Source organism: Hipposideros armiger, unplaced genomic scaffold, assembly GCF_001890085.2.
Source record: "Hipposideros armiger isolate ML-2016 unplaced genomic scaffold, ASM189008v1 scaffold_434, whole genome shotgun sequence".
NCBI classification, from domain to species: Eukaryota; Metazoa; Chordata; class Mammalia; order Chiroptera; family Hipposideridae; genus Hipposideros; species Hipposideros armiger.
The window spans coordinates 189,259-214,637 of NW_017731784.1; the positions used below are offsets into that span (position 1 = coordinate 189,259).

The window sequence follows — 25,379 nt, forward strand, 5'->3', positions numbered from 1 at the left end:
CCTATGTTCGATCAGCGAAGAAAAATCTGAGAGCAATGAGACATTTGAGTTGCTCCAGGAAATACAAATTGTTAGAAAATGCTATCCAGAACCTGAATGCAAAGGACACAGTTCCATGTTTCAAGTCTCCTTAATAATCTCCTTGTACCACGATGGGGAAGTAGAGTGCTTTTTGGCTTTTTATGTGGCTTCCTACCTCCAATCTACACTGTCCCTAGGCGATCTCATTCACCATTTCCTCTTGGGAAGATTAGGTGCAAAATAACACGACAGATTGCCCACTTCCATTTTTTTTGCCCTGCAGTTAACTCCTTCAGAAAAACGAATCAATTAATAACTAAGAACATCAAGCATTTCTCTGCAAGGCGAGGTAGCAGCTAACACAAATAAACAAAACCGTGTTTTTCCACACTCTGTCGACAAGTCCCTGCTAGGATTCCCACTCAGAGCAAGATTGGAGCCTTGATTTATTGAGCATGGATCCTGTGTAAACCTTGTGTCCCCACAACTCTTTGGATTTGAGTACTTAATAAAAGAAAATTTACCAGTTTTCCTCACAATGCTTTCACGTTAGCAGAAATAATCCTGAGACTATCATGTGGATCTTTTTCCAACATATGAAACACTAGAGGTCAGCCATTTATAACACTGTTTTATTCATTCTCTTGTCAAGTTTATCTCCTCTAAGTGATCTATTCACAGGCTACAGAAATGCCTCATCACAGAAATCACTGTCAACACTGCTTTTCAATGCAACACATACTGAGGTCCTAAATGCTCTCAGAAAGAGACCATATGATTTTTCAGCGGGAAAATGAATACAGTGCATTTCTCACTCTGTGGTTTCATAATGGTTATCTCCATTGAACTGGTCCTACTCAAAAATAGTTTCAATTGATTTAGAATTACTTACAAAAAAATACACATTTCATGGGAGCAGCTGGTAAATTTTACTTATTTTCAAAATGATATTCAATCATTTATAATTAATAAATCTGTTAGGAAAAAAATAGTGGAACTGCTAAGACTATTTTGCCAGTACTTTCTACTTATTGAATAAAAGTGTACTTTTCAAGAGTAATTCTATGTAAATGAGAAAGGGTCAGAGGCAAAATATAGACATATATAATAAAATGTATCAACCATACGAGTAGACAGTAAAATATGTCAATTTACATGCGTTAATTAGTAGTGCATGGAATTACATAATTATATAGATATTACCAACATTCAGCGGTGTTTTTGAAAATGTTATTCGCCAACTTTAATGCACAGACTTTCATCTGCATAAATACAAAAGGAAAATGCAAGCCATTTTGCAAGTGTTTGATACCTTACCTCAGAAATAAAAGCACCAATATTTTTTACATGGTTTAGCATAGGAGTGTCCGTCACAAATGTACACTTGTCCTTAGACTTTTTATATTCTTCTTTATAATGGATCTAAAAGAGAAAATAATTCACATGAGAGAGTAAGAAGAAAAACAACTGAATGCTCCATTTTTGAATAGATGAATTACCTGGAGAAAGTTCGCTTTTTGAAGTAAATACTCCAATGTGGAATGATACTCAAAACAAGCCAAATCACATAAACTGATTGATACCTAGCACAAAATTGCAAAACTGATATGGCATAATCATAAACCCTCTGCTTTAGATAAGCAAGGGTCCAGTATCATCAAGGATCATGTGTGTCGGACCCACAGTGATTATGGGTCGTGTTGCCCAGTGTACTCAGCGTAATTATTAAATAGTCTTCATTTAACTTGCACAAGTGTACTAGTTTATTGTTACTTTGAAGCCATGGTCAAACAGAAACATAGCTGCCCACCTCTAGGCTTAAAACACATACTTATCAGGATAGATGTAACCACGGAAGAAGTAGAGGCATAAATTAAACAAATGGAGATTACTGTTAGCATCATTACCTAGATTTGCTGGATTAGAGGAAGGGGCTTAAATTGTGGCCACAATGGGCTTCCTGTTACTAATTAAGTACGCTCAAATCAAACTGACCCAATTTAGGAGCACCCATAGGCCTCCCATCCTCCTTCCCTCCCCCAACAAGAGTCGAACCTGCTCAGGAAGCTTGCCACATGGTTGAGATCATTCCAGAATGTCCCCTTGCTGTCAATGGGCAAATGAGCAAGGAAAAGACCAGAGAGGCTTAGCTGAGCACGCTCATTTCTCCTCTGGAACTCTCTAGTAAAGCGAGCCACTCCTTTCTCCTTGAGGAGAGGCCAGAACTGTCGCTCTGGGGAAAGACCTCGCATGGACACATGAGCCAAAAAGAAGTCAGGAACTATGGAGAATGGCCTGAAACGTAATCCCACTGTCATGCTGCTTGCAACCCAATCTTAAAACTGGGGAGGCAAAATTTATGACTAGTTGAGAGAATGAAGGTAATTTGCGAAAACTTATATCGCCCTGTAATAAAGTCATGTTTACCTACCCAAGACTCTAAATACCTAGGCCGAAAAACAAAGTCCCAGTTCAGATGATAAATTACATGGTCTCCTTAATTATAACCTAAAAACGAAGCTTAATTCTATATACTACCCGGTTCTTAAAGGACGTGACTAATATTGATGTCACACAAACATTACACAGGGGTTTTATGCAAACCTGATTTGAGGGGCATGATTTTACCATAACCAGATACGAACATGTTAAGTGACGTTATTTCAAAATACCGTATTTCACTGCTGTGACTCTTAGATATTACATGCCTACCGCATTACACATTTGCTTTAGTCATGAAATCAACATTAGAACATATTTATCTTATCTGAGCACTAAATTACTTTTTTTTTCTTCTAGAGATTAGCCATAATTTTAGGTCTCTGCAAATCACCCTCCTCAGTCACTAGTAATTAAGCCGTTAATGGCAGTATGATAAATAGTAGGCTATTTTGATCATAAGGAGGGAAAGAGAAGTATCTCCGTTATATAATTAAGTGCAAGAGAAAATAACCTATCATCAGGCTTAAGCCTGCCTCATTATTTTTATCTTTCGCCACCATCTTTTCCTTCTCACATTCACATTCTTCACTGCGGTGGTATGTGCTACGGCTACAGGCCTCCTGATAAGCTCTGACCCGAGCAGCATGTCCGACGGGAACATGGGATACGGTTGAAGTTGTTACTTCCTTTGCTATGCAGACAAATAGTTCAGTCTTAAGTGTGGTCTCCATTCCTTTGGCCAGCCTTTAAAAGAGAGACACACACACACGTGCGTGCAAACACATATCTTTCTACTTTCTAGTGAATTGTACTATATGAGTGACAATAAGCAAGTGATGCTAAATTTTTATGTAGCGATGTCACACATTTAGTAGCCTTCCTATACCAAGAAAAGACAGATGAAAGGAAACTTCACCAGTGACTGGCACAAAATTTTATGTAAAATGAAAGTCACTGAGTAGACAGCCATTTCCTAATACAACCATGGCCCTATCGATTGGACAGATTGCCTGTCCAAGCCCCTTTTTTCCTAATAACAGAACCCAAATGTATTTATGAGAGTGGCCAGGCCCCTACCCCAGCCGCAGAGGGCAACTTGCTCTAAACCAGGCATGGTTTTCTCATTCCCCTTGGCCAGTGATTAGCCTGGGGTGGGCCAGGCACCCAGCTCTGGCCACAAGACATTGGTGGAGTCTCCCAGCGGTGTTCTGGTGTTTCCGGGATAAAGGGAGAGACTTGCTGGCACAGCCCTTGGACACTCTGCCCCTCCACCTTATTTGATCCCCACAAATCACAGGGATACAGCAGCAATGATATCATAGGCAATAAGCCACCCTTCTAATGATGACAAAGCAGAAGGAAAAAGACCTGAGAGTCTGACAGCATCCACTGTGCCAAGACTGGAACCCCTACCTCCAGGCTTCGTGTGTGAAAAAATAAACATATACTGGGGGTGCCAAAAAAATGTATACAAGTGGACACTTTGGTCAACGTTGCTCAAGCAGTAGTTTGCCGTAATCAGAAGTGTCTGGACGCTGATGGTAACCACTTTGAGCACCTCTTCTCATTGCAGAAGTCAAATGTGATTGGTATACAATGAGTATTACAATTTTAATACAGTTTTCCTTTCTTAAAACGTGTATACTTTTCTTTTTTTTGGCACTCTCTGTATTTGTTAAACTTCTGTGCCAGGGTTCTCCTGTTACCTGCAACCATTTGTACTCATAACCAATACACCATCCAAGGTATTTTCTGATTGAGAAAAAAGGGGCAAAGTCGATGACTCAATGATCATTAAGATGCCTCCCAATATTTACTTTCTTCTTTGACCTTACCATTAATCCCACCAGGTCTCAACTACAATGAGAGTTAAATTACTTCAGTGGTGCTTCCTCCTCCTTGCCTAGTTTCTGTCACTTAGTAGGAGGTTAGCTAATGGCTGAAAGTGGATGGCAGGTGTAAAAGTGTTTGAGAACATTTCTTCTTACAAGCATTCTTAGCCAAAAGCACCCAGGAAGTCTTTGCACAAATGGAGCCACATTGGCTAAATGCGGTAAACCCTGGAAGGAAGAACCATGCTCCAAGTTAACTGGACGCACACAGCCAAGGCTGTTCTACCAGATGCTCCAGCACGGTTGGACCTTTCTCTGGAGGGTAACCACTAATCTAATATCTTCAGCTTTGGAAGGATTTACCCACAACAAACAATACTCATTTGACTGGAAAACGTTCTTTCTGCTGCCATGCACATGAACACCCTAAAAAGGCTTGAACCAAAACACTGAGTCAGAGGCTTCATGCAGACATGGCCAAACCTGCTCTGCAGAAACTTTACATCTAATTTACAAGACACATACAAAAGACCCCCTTTAACCTAATATTTCTAGGACCCCTGACAAAAGGCTACTCGATCCATGATGCCGACTGCTCAATACAGTTGATAGGTTTGATTTATTCAAGAGATTGATTTGATAGTTGACTAACAGGACAAAATAACACAGAAAGGCTACCTGGGGAAATAAAACGCGTGACATGGTTAACAGAAAAATAAAAGAGGCTGTCTCAGAGGACCCCTTATCTTATAGACTGGGAAGTGAGTTACGCAGAGGGAAACCCCATAATATAGGCCAAGCAAGTGCAAGCCAGAAACCAGGTGGAGCAAAGAAAAATTGCAAAATGCCTCGTATTGATCCCCAAAGTGAAGCCACCTGACCTGGAAAATGGAGAATTCTAACCAGTGCAGGCCTCCCAGGACTTCCCTCTAGACCAAATTCATTTAACATTTTAATCAATTACCTGGCAAGGGTCTGATACCGCAAAGCCTACAGGTCTGCTGATAACCCCAAGCTCTCAGGGAGAGTGAAATGGCCAAATGAAAGAGACGAACTGGGGAGGCTCTCCAAGGGCCATGCCTCAGGGCAGACAACTACAGATGACATTCATTCCTAGCAAGGTAAAAATCGTTCAGGCTACTATGTAAAGATGGTAGGTCCTCAGCCATCAGCGACAACTCAGGAATTAGGACTGAAAATGGCTGAGAATGATGCCCGACAGAGGCTGACCTAACAGCTCTCTGCAAGCCCCAAGTCCAAGAAACTCTAAATATCATCACAAAGCATTGAGGGAGCAAAAGGGAACATTGCCTCACCCTACACACAATCACAGGCCATCCACATCTGGACTGCTGTGCACAGATCTCGTCATTACACCCCAATAAAGACCTATGAGAGCTAGAAGAGATCCAAAGAGAGACAGAAATGATGAAGATGTAGAAGGGATGCCCCATGAAAAGAAACCCATAAAACTACCCTTTTTATCCAATAAAATGGAACAGAGTGATGAGTGGCTACCAGCCACACTCTGGACTTAGCTGGACCTACACCTGAATGTTGTCCCCACCCCTGACTAGTCAGGTGGCCTCGGGCAAGCTACTCAGCCTTGGGTTGCACCACCTCTCAACTGAGGCTCACAGAACTATGCCAATGGCTCGCTGTGGCACAGAATACCATAATGCCTGGCACACAGCAGGGAAGAAAGGACATCATGGTGGCCAAGCCTTAAGAGTCAGACAGACCTTGTTTCAAATCCCAGGTCCGCAGCTCACTAGCTGTGTGATTTGATCAACAATAGGAGACTGCTTCTTAAAGCCTCAGGATGTGGGACTTCACTGAGCAGGCAAAAATACATCCAATTCTCTCAGTGGCATAGGCTGTAGGCATATTGCCTTCAAACAAACAAAAAGGCATGGGCAAGCACCTGGATGCCCCTTCAGAATATAATGAATTAGAAAACAAAACTAAGGGACTTGAAGGTTTGTCTTTCAATTGGAGTTTGAGACCAGGTAAAAGACCGGTACATGGCTAAGAGAGAAGGTTTTGTATTCAAGTCCTACTCCCCACTGCTTAACTGTGTGACCCAGGCAAGTTACTGAGCCTCTCTGGGCCTTTACTTCCTTACCCCTAAAATGGGAAAAGCAATAGAGCCTACCTCACAAGCTGCTATGCCTGGTCGGGGTATGCCTCCTACCATCCTTTGGTTCTTTCTGACACATCACAAGGCAATACAGAGTTACACATAAAACAAGGTTGGCTGGATATAGATCATTTACACATGTAGTAGTAAGTAACAGCGAGCATTTCTTGAATACCCACAATGTTCCAGTTGACTCAACATTTCAGATATGTCACCATTACCCATTCTCATTATTACACATGTTCCCCTCAAGGAACTGAGTCCAGCCAGCCTGCCCAAGGTTGCTGCTAAGTTGATTCAGGCAGGTTGACTGCAGAGAAGTTGCCAGAACACGACCCCACCGCCCACGATTGACTTCCTTTGAAACCAAACATTTGCAAAATATTCTGATCACTTTGCTCATTCACAACAGAAACAACCACGATTGTGCTCGCCTCTCTAAATATAGACGCAGGCATCTATTCGATTTCTGTGAGCCATCTTTCTTCTGTCCCAATTCCCTTACAAAGGTTTTAATGAGGATCATCTAACCTTTCATCCCTAGGGACCAATACTTTTCCTCGTGCTTCAAGAATTTTAATTTACTTACTTACTGTTAAAATATATGAGTGAGTTAATGCTATAATTCTAGAATTCCCTTGAAATATAATATAAACTGATCCCAGTTAATGAAAAAAGTCACAACAAAAATGCTCCTTTTCACTGATATCATCATCATCTAGTTGAGGGTTCTTAGCAGGTAGTTTAGTTATCCATTAATCCTAAACTGGATATCAACATTATATGCACATAGGTGATATATGCATTTTTCTAGTTTGGAAAACCATTACGTTCATCAGATGCCTCAAAAAGTCCCCAAAAAGTCTTTTTTTTAATCATTCATTTAGATAGAGATCCTCTCAAAACAAATTTACTTCATTATACAAATTGTAAAAGGCTTTGTGTTCTTGAAAGGGATACGCTCTGAATTCAATGCTTTATGATTTCACATCAGAGTGACAGTGAAACCAATAAGGTATTCTACTTCTGCAGAAATTCTCTTTATGAGTGACCTTGGGGAAATCATCTAACATTTCTGGACTCAGTTCCATGATCTGGAAAATAATGGTGTTTTAATAGATGATTTCAAGATTTTCTCTCCAGCTCTGTGATTCTATGACGTAACAGTGCCACACACACAATGCAAAATAAGACCAAAATTGCTTAAGCCACTTACATCACTAATAAGCTTGGTGCATTTTCTAGCCAATTCCATGCTCAGGTCTTCAATAACAGGCTTAAAGAACACCTGTCCGGAAAAAAGGGAAAGGAGACATATTTCTAATCATCAACTTAGAGAAACAAATACCCTTCTTTAGCAGGCGCTTGCCCACTCACCGTGTCTTCTTCATTTTCTTCTTCCTCTGTTTTTCCCTCTTCCGTTTCATTGTTTCCATCCTCAGATACAGGGACCCTCATTTTTACACTCTCTGTCTATATACGTATAGTTTTTAATTCACCAATGCAGCATTATTTTATGTACTGCAGCACCCTTGAGCTCTCGGAGTCTGTGGTGTTCAGCAGAAATGACCTTGTCCAGGCCTCTTCCCTATTTAGCTCGCACTTCAATCTCCTTATCACAACTCTGTGTCAGTGGATGGAACAGATCCCAGAGGTCGGCCAGGACTCGCCTCCCAAGTGGAAGGAACATTTTAACAGGCAAAATTCAATTTTATGAACATTTAAAGTCAACCTTCTTTTAATGGGTTAAGAAATCCAGAGAAGACCATTTATTTATATTTCACTAATTCAATTCATAAAAGGGCTTGAAAAAGACTTCAAGATTCTGGGGGGAAACTACTTAGCTATCACACTCAAGAGAGCACAGTCCAAAGCCTGTTATCTCCAAGATTCCTCAACTCCTTCTAAATAAAGCTCTCACTGGAATATCAGACAGAGCTCTGATCTGGTATCATGAATCAAGCTCATTTAATTAACCTAAATTAAATATTTTAAGAGACATACATGTACTTCTCACATTCTAAAAAATACTCACTCTATATTAGCTGATTAAAGGCTAGTAATTTATTATGAAAAGCCTTTTGAACCCTTCAAAGAATCTATTCTGGGTTAATTATGACTGTTAATCCTATGTTGCTATATTATTTTAACTATAAACATCATTAAACATGAGAAGTTGCAGTTAACATAGGTTGATATATCATTCAAGAATTCTACAAACCTCATTGTTTCAAAAAAAATAATAGTCATACTCTTTCAATTCTGCCCATTGTGTCAAATTCACAAATTCATTAGTTACTTGTATACTCCTGAGCATGCAATACACTTGGAAAAGTTGGGAAAAATGAACTATAACAATATTTATAATGTGGTACATGTTATCAGTTATATATTTAAAAATATACGGTATTTCTCAGAACAATTCCTTTAATGTCAATTTAGGCAATTGTAAGACTCTATCCAGCTTATAATTTATCAATTTGGTTTTTAAATCCTAGGCTAAATTAGTACAGCCACAGCATATGAGTGATGGACATAAAAAATGCCCTATTGTGAATAATGAAATAATTATATAAAATACAATTGTATTCAAAATCATACATCATTCTAAGTAACCAAGTATAATGCTGTTTTCTCTTGATATCATATCTAGTTTTAAATTTATTTTTTAAATTGCTTTGGTCTTATGTAAATTAAAATTCTGACAAGAAAAATTCTTATTTCTCAAATTGTGTTCCGTGAGGCTAAAGTTCCACAGAATGCTCTGGAGGGGAAAAGGGAGTTTCTTAAGCAAACATGTTTTGGGGAACCTGTATACCAATATCTACCGCAGCCATTTAGAGATCTACATGGCATAATCACACATTGAAAGCTCTGAGAAGACCCTAGACCAAGAAAAGTATTTAAATTTGCTTAATCCAGCATTCCCCAAACATGAAATCCTATCCATCTAATCTAATCTAACCTATCTATCTCTTTAGCTGCCTACCTACCTATTTTTTGATGATATCCAATACTCCAGAAAACTAACATTCTTTTGTGAAATATTACTTAGGGAAACACCGTTCTATTCTGAAAAAAAAATTATATTGTGTTCTAGAAGAGTCACAAAAACAAGTGTCCCACAGGTGCAGAATTTGGCAAACAACATAAAAACAATAGCCATGTCATGCCAATGTAGAAAATTCTACAAAGAAATTCTCCTTGCATTATCATTCTTCCATAAAGAAGCAAAATGTGTGGATTCTTGATTCCATCAAGTCCTCTGCCAGGACAATCTAATATTCTATAGATCGGTTACATTATCTTTATTTGGAAATAGAGAAGAGCATTTTCTATAAGCTTTTCTTACAAACTTCTAGAAGTGTAGGGAGAAAAATCTTGCCACAGCTGCCTAAGATGCATATTTTAGCTAGAGTTTGAGGTAACAATACAATACTAGTGTATGAGGTAACAATACTAGTGTATGAGGTAACAATACTGGTGTATGAGGCAACAATGCTTGTGTTGCTCATGGTGACCTCTCTTTCAAATGGTGAATTACCTTCATCAGACTTCGACAGCTGCTTTTTCTCATTTCCCATCATGTAATAAGTTCCTTTTGGCTCTCCACTGTGCTGGAAGAAAATAATATGTTGAGATTATGCATGAAAGTTTTAACAGCAAAACTTAGCACCATATGAAATGTGAACACAAATTTTGCATTTGAGATTTTAGAAGCAGAATTTTAAAGCCACAGAGATCCTTAAGAAATCAATCCTGCTGAAGCCCTCTCTTTTACAGAGGACAAAATTAAGTTCAAGAGAAATTAATTATTTGTGTTATTCACAAAGTTATTCAATGGAGCACTAGGTCTAGAACTTAACAAAAGCCCAATGTTCATGTATTCACTTAAGTGTTGTTATGTCAGGGACTATGCTTGGTGTTAGAGATGCAATGGTGAGTAAAACATACTTAGTGCTAAGATAAGGTAGAAAATAACAAACCCATCATTCAAGACTTGATGGAGGAACTCTTTAATGGATTGTTTGGCAAGCTAGATACATTATTACTTTTGATTGAATGCATTTTTCCTTTCACCTATAGGGATAATACAAAATTCATGTCAAGTTTTCTCTAAAACATTTTAAGCCCTGCACTTTATCACAGCAAAGCACTCTTGTCAATAGCTCCAAAATGTGACTCAGGGAATAAAAAAAAATTCTTCTTCAGGGATAGCTATCATGTTTCAAAATTCCCTATCATCCTCTTTTTTTTTTTAACCAAGTTACATGCTGTATTTTAACACATGTTTTCACCTTTGGGCACCTCAAAAGGGAGTATCTGTATAGTTGCTAATCCCTTTTACTTACTGAGCATTTCATTTTATTATATGTTGTCTACTTTTTGTTTAGTACTCTATCGATGCCCTGATCAGAATGAGACCAAGGTTACTTATAGCTAGACTCCCTACTTCCAGGTCTGCGCTAGGACAAATTATTTAATCCCTCTGCTTCTAACCCTCCATAGTTAAAACAGAAAAACTGAATTGTCAGAAATTAAAAGCACCTTACACATAGCAAAGGCCCTTACAAACACAAGAGTTTTTAACTACCCAATAAAGGTACAGTTCCAGAAAAGCAGCTGATATGAAAGGATCTTCTCATTTGAAAGGTAAAACTCTATACCACTAATATGTTTTTTAAGGCCAGAAGGGTATCATACGGCATAACAGCCTAGAGATAAGAGCTAACTTGTGTGTTATAATACAGAAGTCTTTGATCTTTTTAGAGCTTGATGTTTACGTGTAAGCAATGTATTGGGTTGTCAGAAAAGTCAGGACGCATGTTTGCGACAGATGGCACTAGTTCATTTTTGGAAGTACTAGAGTCACTCGCATCTATGTTATTGCTATGTCATTTGACAGCTGACAGTTCAAGCTTCATTCTAAAAAAAAAAATTAAGCGATTTGGTTGAGTTTTGGAGATTTTAGAAGTTGAAGATGGAAGACCAAACTGTGCATTTTTGCCATGTTTTACTGTTTTACTTCCATAAAGGGAAAAATGTGCATCAAGCTTGTGAAAAGTTGCATAAAGTTTACAGTGACAATGCTCTACAAGAACGTCAGTGCCAACGATGGTTCACGAAATTCCATGCTGGTGATTTTGATCTCAACGGCGCTCCTCGGTCAGGGAGGCCCACCGAGGTTGATGACAAAATAAAGGCATTGATCTAGTCAAACCCACGTTACCCAACACGAGAGATTGCAGAAACATTGAACATCCATCATTCAAGAGTTCACGACCACCTGAAGAAGCTGGGATACATAAGCAAGCTCCATATTTGGGTTCCGAATGAACTCAAAGAAGTTCATTTGACGGCGCGTATGAACATCTGCGATATGCTCATTAAACGTGAGGAAAACGATCCTTTTTTGAAGCGGCTGATAACTGGTGATGAGAAGTAGATTGTTTACAACAATGTGGTGCGCAAACTGTCTTGGTCCCGACGTGATGATTCGCCTCAAACGACATCAAAAGCAGACATTCATCAGAAGAAGGTTATGCTCTCAGTGTGGTGGGATTATAAAGATGTGTTTTTTGAGCTCCTACCAAGGAACCAAATAATCAATTCGAATGTGTACTGTTGGCAATTGGACAGTTTGAACGAATCCATCATCCAGAAACGTCCAGAGCTTGTTAATTGTAAACGAGTTGTGTTCCATCGCGACAACACGAGACCACACACAAGTTTGATCACCCGTCAAAAATCACTGGAGCTTGGATGGGATGTGTTGCCACACCCACCATACTCACCTCACCTTGCGCCATCAGATTTCCACTTATCTCGCTCTCTTCAAAACTCCTTGCGTGGTATAACGTTCAATTCAGATGAGGCTGTAAATCAGCACCTTGTTCAGTTTTTCACAAATAAAGACAGGTCTTTCTATGAACGAGGAAATTATGAAGGTCACTGAAAGATGGCAAAAGATTATCGAACAAAATGGGCAATATGTTGTTGATTGATCTTTTTCTTTACATAAATAAATGACCTTTGAAAAACATAGACAAAATACATCATGACTGTTCCCACATTTCCATAGAAAATGCAGTCCCTAGGGTACCAGGTCTCGGGGACACAGCCCTTGTTCAAGGAAACCATCTTTACCATCATCATGAGTCATGTAATACTTTGTCTTGCGCTCTTAAGGTCACATGAGACCAGAATCTCTTTGGCTCTGACAAATGTTTCATATTCATTTCACTTTTTTCTCCTTTTTTTTTCTTTACAGTGATAGAAAATGCGTTTTTCCACAACATGATGATGACTGATTTGCGAATAAAAATCCATAATGAACAATTGAAATAGACTGAGATTCAATTCTGGGTTGAGAAAAGCCTACAGACATGAACTGAATTTTTCCATTTTAAAACGTAATTCAACATTTTTTATTATAAAACATTCACCCTAAATGGTTAGGTGAGAGAGGAATTAGTTCATCAGACTTGTTCTCTGCCTTGGCAATCTTTCACCTACTCATTTTCAGTTACCTGGCTTTGTTGGTTGGTTGGTTGGTTGGTTGGTTGGTTTGTTGGTATTTGTTTGTCTTTAATGACTATCCCCCAAAAAGGTTCTCAGTTGAATTCTTGGTTATTTTACTTTTGCTTCATATATTTCCTCATCCTTTGGCATCTGTCCAAAAGAGAACTTTACTAACAGATGAGGGGGAGGAATCATTTCTTAAAACAAGAAATGTAAGCTCTCTGGGGCAATTTGTCTTCTGTATACAAGAGAAGAGTTCTGCTTAATATTAGCCCAATCTATTTTTATAATTTACATCTATTAAGCCTATCTTCTTTTCAATGGCAATTTCATTAATGTTTGTTAATTAGAAATCATAAGGATACAAAGTAACTTGAATAATTGTCACCCTTAACCAATTATGCCATTAAAATAAGATTTAATAGGGTGTTTTTCTGTATTTTTATTCCCATTTTCACAAATACAGATCTTAACTCACAAATGAGAGCCACATTCCTAGACTGGTATTAGAAGTAGTGGAGAACAATAAACTGCAAATAACTTTTGACACAACAATTTCCAGGTTGGGTATGGTTGCGACACCAAGATTAAAAATATGAACTCTTCTAAATATACTGACAGGGGAAAAAAAAGTATTCTTATTCAGAATCTACATTAACATAAGAACCCAGTAAACTGAAAGACTTTGGTTTAATTTGCTACTTAACTTGAGATTGTTAGTTCAGTTTCAATAATAATGAAGCTAACACCACAATCACTTCCAATCAGAAAAACAAGCCCAAGATTTGAGTGGCCTCTATGTGGCTTGTAACCAGAACCAAAGGATCAGGCACTTTCAAACAGTTTGACTGTCCCAAAAAGCATCTCTTTTCTAGAGTTTTGTGTGAGATGTCAGAAAAAAATGTGAAAGATTGAAACTGACCAAAAAAAAGATTACCTGGTCTCTTATCTGCTGTTACCTTCTGCTAATTCTGCCTTTCACTGTCTTTGAACTATTTTACAACTCCATAAATTGTTGAAAACTGATAACAATGCTAATCATGCCTTATCTACATAAATGCAAATTAATTGTATCCTGGGGAAAAGTAATTGATTGTTGCCCTGTTGCTAGACCCTTTCTGCATCTATTTGTAAATTCATTTCAGCACTCCTTATTACTCATTTATGTGTGGTTCTTCAAATTCACCTTTGAACCAATGGTAACATCTTATTGGTGCCCTCATTAATTAATGAGTTAAAATCTTTGAAATGTGTTCATTTTATGTTTTAAGAGAATCATGACTTTATCATTTAAAAAACAAATCCTTTAACAGATGCAAATAATTTAATCATCCTCATTTCTTTCCTTTAACATTCAACAAAAATAGAAAGGCAGAAGGCACTATTAATTAAATAAAGCCCAATTTTCTCAATTGTGAAATATAGCTGTAACAACTCTTGGTGTTTATTGAAATTAGCTTTCCGTTTTGTTTTGTTTTCAAATTGGCAAATGCCACACGTGTGCTTGTGCATATGTGCATTCACACAACACACACACACATACACACAACACACATATGTACACACACACGCTCAAGCAGAGTTAATTCACCACAGATGCCAGTACCCTCTTGAAAAGCATACAAGGGAGGCTTCAGTAAATGCAAAGACTTAATTACTTCTCACATCTGGAAAAACTTGAATATGAGAGTGGATTTATTGAAGAAGCTCTTTGCTTGGCTGTCAACACCATATCAAGAGCCAGAGAGAGAGCGGGCTTGATCAGTGCTGGCAATCCTTTAACCCTTCAGAGAGAGATAGTCTACTAATTAATTCATAACATGTCCTGCTTACATGACTTAGGAATTTTATGAAGACACAGGAAAGTAAATAATTTCCTAGCAATTTATAAAGAAAAGCTGTTTTTGTCATGTTTCCAGTGGATAAAATCATATTTTAAAGCTTAGAAATAATGAGTCCCTATACTCAAGTTAAAAAGGAAAGGCTTTGAGGGTTCTACAGTTTATTGAAAACAGCCATTAGAACAATAACTTATGTAAATACATGCAAAACTAGACAAACTCAGATCTTTATGGAGAAAGTCTAATAAGGTTTCTAAAGGGGAAGGGAGTTATATGAGCTCACAGCGAGATTTAGCAGAAACTAAGGAATGAGAAGATCTCCCCCTAGAGAGGATATTAAAGCTGGAATTAGGTGAGGTGATGGGGTATAGGGAAGGCATCCAAAGAGCATTTGTAAAGACCCAGAGACAAGAGTTGGAAGAGCCCAAAGTTCAATGTCACCGGTGCATACAATGGAGAGAGATGAGGACAGCAGAGCATATAGCAACTGACGACCTCAGGGAGAGCTTGATGAAGTGGATTTGAACCATGACCCTTTACAAATAACACAGTTCCTCATCAATTAACTATGGAAAAAGCAACTTTACACCTATTTTATTCCCTTTATATGCCATGAATTTAATTTTTACCCCTCATTTTATCATTAGCTAATTGAAATACCCCTCATGTATCTGGGCTTCACAAAAACTCACAGTGAAGAAATTACTCCTAGATTTATGAGTCTAATGAAGAAAAATATTCAAAGAAAATTCATTTGTTTTATGTAGATCCAGAAGTAAATGGAATTTGTGTTAAATTTATAACACAAACTTCACATTTATACCTTTTTACAATTACAATTTTATTATTAAAATGCACTTATTTTTTCTTTTATGAAATAATTGATACGAATATTTCTACTTAAACCTTAAGTGTCCAATTACTTTACCTACATTTACGAAGGATTTCTTTTATCCTGAAATCATGATTTCATCATAGTTTAAGCCAGGGGAAGCAACACAACTGATGCTCACAAGTTCACAACTTTTGAAGCACTAATTCCTAAGTCTTATTCCAATTGTCCCCACAGAGCTTTTTCATGTGTAACTCAAAATATAAGATAATATCAAAATAAGATCATAATTAAAGTAAATGTGTCATTAAAGTTGATGTTTTAAAATAATTGGTACCCTTTGAATAGTAAAAACTAGTTTAACATATTGGTAGTAATTGCTCTCTGAGGACTCTATCTTCTTAATTATTTAATTGGTGCATATGTCTATCTTCATTCATTTCACAACTATTTCTTGTGTGCATTACATGGGCCAGGAGCTATTTTAATCTCTTCAGATAATTCATGAACAAAAACCAACAAAAGATCCCTATGCTATTCAATCATATATTCATTCATCAAATATTTATTGAGCATCCCCCTTTATGCCATGCACTGTAATATGCTTTGCATCTCCAGTACATTTCAGATACTGAATACAAGGTCTGACAATTAAATTTGCGAACTTGTTGCAACAATGTTGCTCACCTTTTTTGATATCAGAGGGATTATTCATTATGAATTTGTACCAACTAGACAAACAGTTAACCAAGTTTACTATCTGGAAGTGCTATAAAGGCTGCGTGAAAAAGTTAGATGACCTGAACTTTTCACCAACAATTCATGGCTCCTGCATCACGACAATGCACCAGCTTACACGGCACTGTCTGTGAGGGAGTTTTTAGCCAGTAAACAAATAACTGTATTGGAACACCCTCCTTACTCACCTGATCTGGCCCCCAATGACTTCTTTTTGTACCCGAAGATAAAGGAAATATTGAAAGGAAGACATTTTGATGACATTCAGGACATCAAGAGTAATAGGACAACAGTTCTGATGGCCATTCCAGAAAAAGAGTTCCAAAATTGCTTTGAAAGATGGACTAGGCACTGGCGTTGGTGCATAGCTTCCCAAATGGAGTACCTCAAAGGTGACCATAGTGATACTCAGCAATGAGATATATAGTACATTTTCTAGGATGAGCTCGCGAACTTAATTGTCAGGTCTTGTGTATATTTGACAGTCAATATTCACTACTATATTCAGTTAAAAATATGTATTTTCTTAGACTATGATAAAATTTGTTGGACTTACAAAAGCTACATTTTCAAGAAAGTAATAGCATGTTTTAAAGAATTTTTATCAATGCTCAAATAATTTTGTAGATATCAATTTTCTATCCCATTTTATACACTAGCTGTATCTATAGATGGTTTTCAACATCCATCTTTTCTTTTCTCAAATTGCGTATGTGAAATTTTCCTTAATAAGCCCAATATGCTTGGCATATTTTTAATTTGCTCATAAAGTGACATCCCTTGGGCAATGTGTATCAATGATATTTTAACTATTTCAGAAATCATTCTCTGGAACAGTTCTGTCCAGTAGAAATGATGTGAGCCACATATGTAATTTTAAATATTTCCATTGCCACATAAAAAAAACAAATTAAATTGATTTTAATGATATATTTTATTTAACTCAATATATACAGAATATTACCCTTTCATGTGTGAGAAATATAAAAATTATTGAGGTTTTACATTTTTTTCATACTAAGTCTTTGAAATCCAGTGTGTTTTAATTTTACACTCGCAGCACATCTTGATTCAGAGGAGCCGTATTGGATACTGGCTTCCATAGTGGACAGTGCAACTGTACAGTAAATTATGAGACTGGGTATCATTAGCTAGTTTTCATTTTGATCATATATACCTTAAATGTGAGAAAATACATTTAAAATTAAACTTCTTAAGATGAGTACTTCAGAATCCTAATAAGCAAGCAATAAAAACTACAATCTATTTTAGTTTGCAGACCTATTTAAATCAGAGTCTTCTGTATAGGAATGTATATTATTAAAGGTTTATTGTTATAAATGAATTAACTCTTTAAATTATGTTTTAATTAATTTCACCAAAGGTGTATTCAAAATGCTATCATGTTTCATTAATGAGAATGACATATTTAAAGTCCCAGCAGTTTTCAGGATAAACATTCACTTTTTAATTATCTATCTAATAAATAGATAATTACATGAGTAATAGGCATTCACTCTTCATTTCTTTATCTAAATAGCAAAAAGTCCAAATAGTGAAATATCCTCCACTGACACTCCCATTTCTAATTCATATAACCCAATTTAAAACACACCAGCAATTTGCTCATCAATTTGGCTAGGTAAATCTTTTTTAAACCATGCTGTAAAGCAATGTCACAGTGAGTTATGAGATTTTAATAAGGAGGCTGATGGATCATTTGAAGAACCTAAGTGTTTTACTGAAATGAAATTTCTCTATTAAAAACTTCAAATTTTCAAATACTAAACAGAAAATATCTTCAGCAACCAGGGGAAACACAGTATCTTATATTTCTGTTCCACAGACGACTTAGCTTGTTTCCTTGATGAAGCCAATAAAATAAATGTATTTTTTTAACTGCTAGGATTTTTAATAACATCCAAATGCAATGAAGTACTTTGAATCTAAAAATACTTTTACATAAAATGATAGCCAAGGTCTTAAATTTTATTCATGCTATCCCTTATCCAGGATCTGCTGAAATTTTTGGAGAAAGATGAAACTACATAAAAATGGAAGGAGACATTAAAAAAAACTCTTAGAAGCCCCCTCTACTGGTCAATACCTGGCACTGCAAGAGAGCACAAAAGGGTGATCACTGTATGCCAAGCACTGTGCCATGGGCTTTACATATCAAACCCCATTTAATCCTCACAACATCCATTTCACAGAGACACGGACTTAGAGTGATCACTTGCCCAAGTTCTCACAGTAAGAGATTCAAACCCAGGTCTGTACTGCTTCAATTTGTGTAGAATCGCTTGAAGCATGCAGCAGCAAAACACTGTTATTTCTTTCTGGTAGTGATATTATTATTTTCTATTTTTTTCAATTTCAACTTCAGAAGACTTGTCATTACAGATGGTCACTGAAAGGAATGGTACTCCTTATGGTATGGAGACAATTTGGTTCCTAAGAACGGCAAAAACAAGACTCCTCAGGAGTTAGCAGCAAGGGTAAAAGCAGATAATAATGAAAGTATTATGAGCATCCTTGACCTGGCAGGCTCCTAATTTGAGAAGCTTTCCTGTTTTTTTATTTGAGCAGCACTTTTTTCTACTGATCACCAGATATCAAGATCATAAAGTTTATATTTGTGGCACTCTTAAAAACAATTTAGATGCATATAAGATATCTCACACATAAATGTAGGAAGTGGAATGAAAATAATTTAAGAGGCAGATTTTTATTATATCAAAATACAGCCTGCCCTTTCTACATAGCTGCCTTGACAGAAATAAAACAAATCTGGAAAGTTTTCTTTTAATTACATACAATACATAAGTATTTATAATATAATAAGTATTCATTGAAAATAGTGTTGTAGTAGTGACTTTTATAGCATGCATTCTCTGACTTACATGTAATGAAGATAATTTACAAAAAAACAAAAAACAACCTGAATAATTCTCTAATTTAGTCTAGAATACTGGGAAAAATTTCATCCCAAAATATAATAGCAATAATTACTGTATAAAAATGCTGGTCCTACATGCACTTTGAGCTGAAAATGAGAATTTCATTTTTAAAAAGGGATAATTTTTCAATACATGTTCTCTAGCCATTTCTTGGAAATCTAACCATTTTTAAAGCACAGAATAGCTACTTCTAAGGTTTTCTATAACCACTGTCCCAAACTTTTGGAAGAGCAATCATACTCCGATGGTCTTTTTCATGTCAAAATTTTTTCTTAAAAGTAATTTTGCTGACACATGTTAATGAAGTAGCCCAGACAACATTTTTCCAAGATTTTAATTAAGCTTTGCTACTAGACTGTGACACTATCATAATCCTATGGAATGCTTTTTCCTACAGAAATATCACTATATGTGCGTTTGATCAAGGTTGTACTTGGTTCTTTAATATTTAAAATCACTATACATGTTATTTCCTTTGGCAATTCTTTATGTTACTCTCTCTTGTACAAACAGTCATGAATTAGAGAAACCTCAGATTTTAACTTAATCAGGTTAAATAGCTAAATTGCATAATCCCATCTTAAAGTATTCATATGTATGGATTTTTAAAAACTTACTATGATAGCTTTAGATTTTCTTAAACTTTATAAGATCTTTTTTTAGAGAGTACCTGATTCCCAATTAGGTGTGACCACCCCAAAATACAAAAATTCCTGTAAAGGGGTAAATTATCTGTATTATAAAATCTAATCTTCTGAAATAGTTTCAGAAAACTTTATTATAAAGGAAATTACACACAGTTTTATGCTTTAACTAGTTCTTGATTTAATTCATCTTTTTATTATACTTTAAGTTCAGTATTTTGTTAAGTTTTTTTCTACTTTTCCAAAACACAGCAATGGTGAACATCCTGTTTAAACAAGCTATCTTTGTTTAAATATTCAAAGGTTCAAATGTTTATGATCTAAGGACTAAATATTTCTCAAACATCATCAAAAATATATCTTTTAAAATATATTACAGGCTTCCCTAATGTTTGTATTTCAGAAACACGACCAGTGATGTATTTGGGGGTCATGATTTGACAGAAATTATAACTGACTCATGAACTATGTTATACTGGGGTTTCTGCTCAAGCTCTTTATGTTATACTCAAAAACAAGAGCGCATGCATGAGATTATAGTCCACACTTAATTGACAGCAGAACTTTATTCTATTTTCTGGTCTGGCAAAAACTCTACAGTTGACCAGACAAGAATGACCCAGGACAGAAGAGAGTTGAAGCCCGCTAGATCCTCTGAATAAATCATAGTCACAGGGCCATCATCTGGAAAAGGACAACCCTGGAAGTGCCATATCTGATATGCAGAGTGGAAAGAGCACAACACGAGGAAGAGTCCCAAGATCTGGGTTCGAAACCTCACTCTGTTACTGACCAGCTATGTGGTAGCAGGTGGGTCATTTGGGGTTGTTGGTCCTTTATTTTCTCATCTGTAAAATCAGGCCAGTGTTTCTAGTTCTAAGATTATATGATTACCAAATGTATCTGCTTATCTACTAATCACTATGGTACAAAGAGTTCAAAGAAGAAAACATTATTGACAAAGTCTTTCATCAAATCACTTTTGTTAGTCAGAGATGAATAGAATTAACCTATTTTGAATAGTGGACACTGTAGTAAGTCCTTTCCATATCTTATCTCATGGTGTACTCAAACCTCTCTGGACAGTAAATACTATCAGAATCCCCAAACTGAAGCTCAAAAAGGTATAGAAATGGACTTAAAAGTAACATCCACAGGACTGGAATCAATATCTTATATATGTTTATGTATCGCCTCACCATATATATCCACTGTGTGCATTTAACACTACAATGTTACACAGCTGGAATCTACTTTTAAAAACTCCCTTTGTATTTTGACTACAGGTAAGAACCTAACCATGTATGACTGAATGGCTAATAAAGTATAGAATACTTTAAAGCCCATTCCTATGTACACCAAAATGTTTTTAACTATTATAAAGACACAGTCTTTAAACAACTATAAGGACATTTTCATAGTCTAATATGTACCTCAAAGGTGCATATACATAAGAAAGTAAAGTGGGTTCCCTATGCACATAAAACAGGAATGTATTCCCAAGGCATAGGAAATTGTCAGTGATGTAGCTATGCTGACTATATTCATGGCTATGTGTTCCAAAATCGATATAAACATAATCAGTGGGAAATTAAATTTTGATAGAGCCAAGATATGGCTTTGAAAAGCTTTTAAGCATTTATCTCTACAGTGATCTCATGGGAAGTTCAAGCTTGCTTTCCAGCAACGACACTGTCCAAAGCTCTAAAAAGCAAATATTTATCATAACGTTCAATCTGTTGCAAGAATGTCTTGGCAATCCAATATAAGAAAGTATATAAGAATATAAGAATTTCAATATAAGAAAATAAAGTTTTCATGTCATCACGAATGTGGAAAGAAATTGTTATCTTAAGCAGTACCTTTCTTTATCCCTCAATTTAATTAACATTCTCTCTCAAGATCATAATAATAACTTTTATTATTCTTTATACTAATAATATTTTAGTTGTTCTGCAAATATGAATATAAATATGCAAAAAAAAATCACTTTTTAAAAACAACTAGATGACCAACACAACCTTATTTTATATTAGTTCTATATATATTTTCAGTTGAATTATCATCTCCCAAAGGAATGCTTGGAGACTGTGGTTTACAAGAAGAGCAAATCAATGATATTGATATGTTTGAAATACAAATGTATATTGCTCATGCATATATTATTTTCATATAATTCAATATTTGATTCAAAATTCAATATTTGAACTACTCTGAATAAACGACCATGGTAGGCATTGCAATAAATATAAAATATAAAATCTAGCCTTTCTTACTCAAGGAGCTTACAATCTATGAGTACAGATGAAATAGAAAACATACTAAGGTCTCAGAGAATTAGAGTCAAAAGATGAAGAAAATCACAAATATCAAGGAGACTCTAACATTCCATGAACGTTGCCTTTGATTTGCATATTATGAGCAGTTTTTTATAAGTGAGAAACAGAGGTTAGAAGACACAGCACAAACAAAGACAGTGGGCTACATGCTGGCCAACATGAGAAATAAGTCCAAGGCGCACGGGAAAGGCGAGAAGTAATGAATACATAAAAGGCGGAATACAGACAGCTTTAAATGTCAAGCAAACAATTTTAGATATAATCCAATCAGAGATGTTGCATCGCAAAGTTTTAAGCTGGGCGTCACTTATAAATACAATATACAAAGATTAGTCTAGCTGCAATGTGGATAGGATACGCTGAAATGGAGGGAAAAAGAATACCAGAAGACTGCAAAATTGTCCAGGCAAGAAATAAAGACCAAGGTCATGAAAGTTGTTAAAGGTAAAGATTTGAGTCACACTAAAGATGGAGGCTGAGCAACAGACAAGATGTGAAGAATGAGAGGAGAAAGGCCATTCGAATGTATTTTTGAGTTGCTTGGATAGAGAGGGAAACGGGTGCAGGCACGTTGAGTCTGAAATGGCGGTGTTCAGGTGGGGTATCAACTGTCAGTTAAGATACGCACAGTGGTCAGATTAGGGCACTGACTCAGCTCAGGGAAAGGGGTCAGAGCTCAGAGGGCCACAGACAAATGGGGGAGAAAGCAAAGAGAGAACAATTTTCAAAGACATCTCCCAAAGAAAAGCAATTCATCCCCAAAAGACTGCTGGTCATTCATGCTGCACACCAAAAAGGTACACTCCTAAAATAAGGTTTCCCGTGAGACAGAAAAATTCTCTCCATTCTGTTTTCTGACCAATTCTCAAAAACTAGACTATTTTAATGGAATACTTCATAAAAAATATTTATGGAGACATCATTATAAAAATTAGGAACTTGAAATACAAAAAATTATTATCTGCCCCAAGGAGCTTTTAAAACTAGATGCTTGTCTGGTTATAAAAATGATAAATGTTCACAGTTTACTGGAAATAGCAAAAAGCGTAGAAACCAAGCGTTTGATATATCAGGAATTGTTGAATTTTATTAAATGCTTTTTCAGCACCAGATACCTTTTTTATTATTATTATTTTTTATTATATTAGTTTCAGGTGTACAAAACAACATAATGATTAGACATTTACACCACTCACAAAGTGATAACCCCCACTCAAGTCTACTACCCCTCTGACATCATATATATCTGTTATAATACCATNATGTTTGCAGATGTAATAATAATACTAACAGCTACCATTAATTGAGTACCTACTGTGTGCCAGGCATCTTATGTAGATGATTCTATTTAACCTTTTTGGTTTTGATTGAATACTTTTTACATATGCAATACTTTAATATGTTCTATTTATAAAAGTGAATATTTAATACATAGAGTAAAAAGTGAATACTTCTCCCATTCCACTTCCACCCCCCTACCCCACCCCCTTATTTCCCACCCTAGAGAAAACCACCATTAATAGTTTGGTGTACCTGAACTTTGTCCAATTATATATATATATATATATATATATATATATATATATGTTTGTTTATTTATTTATTTATTTATATAATTAAATATATATTTAATTATAGTTGACATTCAATATTATTCTACTTGAGCTTCGGGTGTATAGCACAGTGGTCAAGCATCTGATATTAATGGTGCTGGGAAAACTGGACAGATACATGCAAAAAAATGAAGCTGGACCATCTTCTTATACCATATACAAGAATAAACTCAAAATGGATTAAAGACTTAAATGTAAGACCCGAAACCATAAAACTCCTAGAAGAAAATATGGGAAATAAACTTGCAGACATTACCCTTAGTAATATTTTTATTGATATATCCCCTCAGACAAGGAAAGCAAAAGAAAAAATAAACATGAGACTACATCAAAATAAAAGATTTTTTTCACAGCAAAGGAAACCATCAACAAAGCTAAAAGACATCCTACTGAATGGGAGAAGATATTTGCCAATGATACATCTGATAAGGGGTTAATATCCAAAATCTATATTAAAGAAACACTCATACAACTCAACACCAAAAAACAAACAACCCAATTAAAAAATGGGCAGAGGACATGAAGAGATATTTGTCTAAAGAGGACATACAGATGGCCAATAGGCATATGTAAAGATGCTCAACTTCACTAGCTATAAGGGAAATGAAAATAAAAACCACAATGAGATACCACCTCACTCCTGTTGGAAAGGCCATCATCAATAAATCAACAAACAAGTGTTGGTGAGAATGTGGAGAAAAGGGAACCTTCCTGCACTATCGATGGGATTGCAAATTGAGGCAGCCACTATGGAAATGGTATAGAGGTTCCTCAAAAAATTAAAAGCAGAACTACCTTACAACCCAGCAATTTCACTCCAATTTCATTCCAAAGAAATCCAAAACACTAAGTCGAAAAAAATATATGCACCCCTATGTTTACTGCAGTGCTATTCGCAATAGCTAATATATGGAAACAATCAAAATGCCCATCAATAGACAACTGGATAAAGAAATTGTGGTACATTTACACAATGGAGTACTACTCTGCTATAAAAAAGAATGAAATCTTACCATTTGCAACAACATGGTTGGACCTAGAGAACACTATGCTAAGTGAAATAAGTCAGATGGTTTTTCTTATTTGACTTTTTGAACACTATCAACAGCATATTAGTTTTATTATATTAATAGTTTTCCTAATACTGAACCATCCTTGAATTCTCAGGTTAAATACTCATATTACTTGCTTTTGATAATTACCTTTTGAATGCATATGATTTTATAGTGTTGGTTTACATAATATATAGGCTACAATGAATAAATATGTTCATAACTATAGCCATTTATGTTCATGAACTGGAGTTTTCTTTGAAAGCTTTCTTTTCAAAGCTGTTACCTTTTCTCTACTCTATGCCAATTATGTACCTTTGAAATTATTGTTCCCTGAATACAGGACAAACTCATCAATAAAGCCATAGGAGACATGTCAATAAATAAGCCTGTGAGGACTCAG

The 25,379-nt window shown here is 36.0% G+C and overlaps 1 protein-coding gene across 9 annotated transcripts in view; it reads right to left on the reverse strand.

Moving 5' to 3' along the window:
• The window catches only part of NEBL (nebulette), a 389,725-nt gene that overhangs the window by 97,801 nt on the left and 266,545 nt on the right, over window positions 1-25,379 (reverse strand). For 8 of the 9 annotated variants that reach the window (XM_019665135.1, XM_019665136.1, XM_019665133.1 and 5 more), the window contains exons 1-3: window positions 7,813-8,008; window positions 7,652-7,723; window positions 1,339-1,443 (exon numbers count right to left, since the gene is read on the reverse strand). The exons of the other annotated variant lie outside the window; for it this stretch is intronic. In XM_019665135.1, the coding sequence (XP_019520680.1) occupies window positions 1,339-1,443; window positions 7,652-7,723; window positions 7,813-7,893 (258 nt within the window). In that variant the 5' untranslated portion in view covers window positions 7,894-8,008. Of the gene's footprint in view, window positions 1-1,338; window positions 1,444-7,651; window positions 7,724-7,812; window positions 8,009-25,379 lie in introns of those variants that run through there. 9 annotated transcript variants of the gene reach the window in all.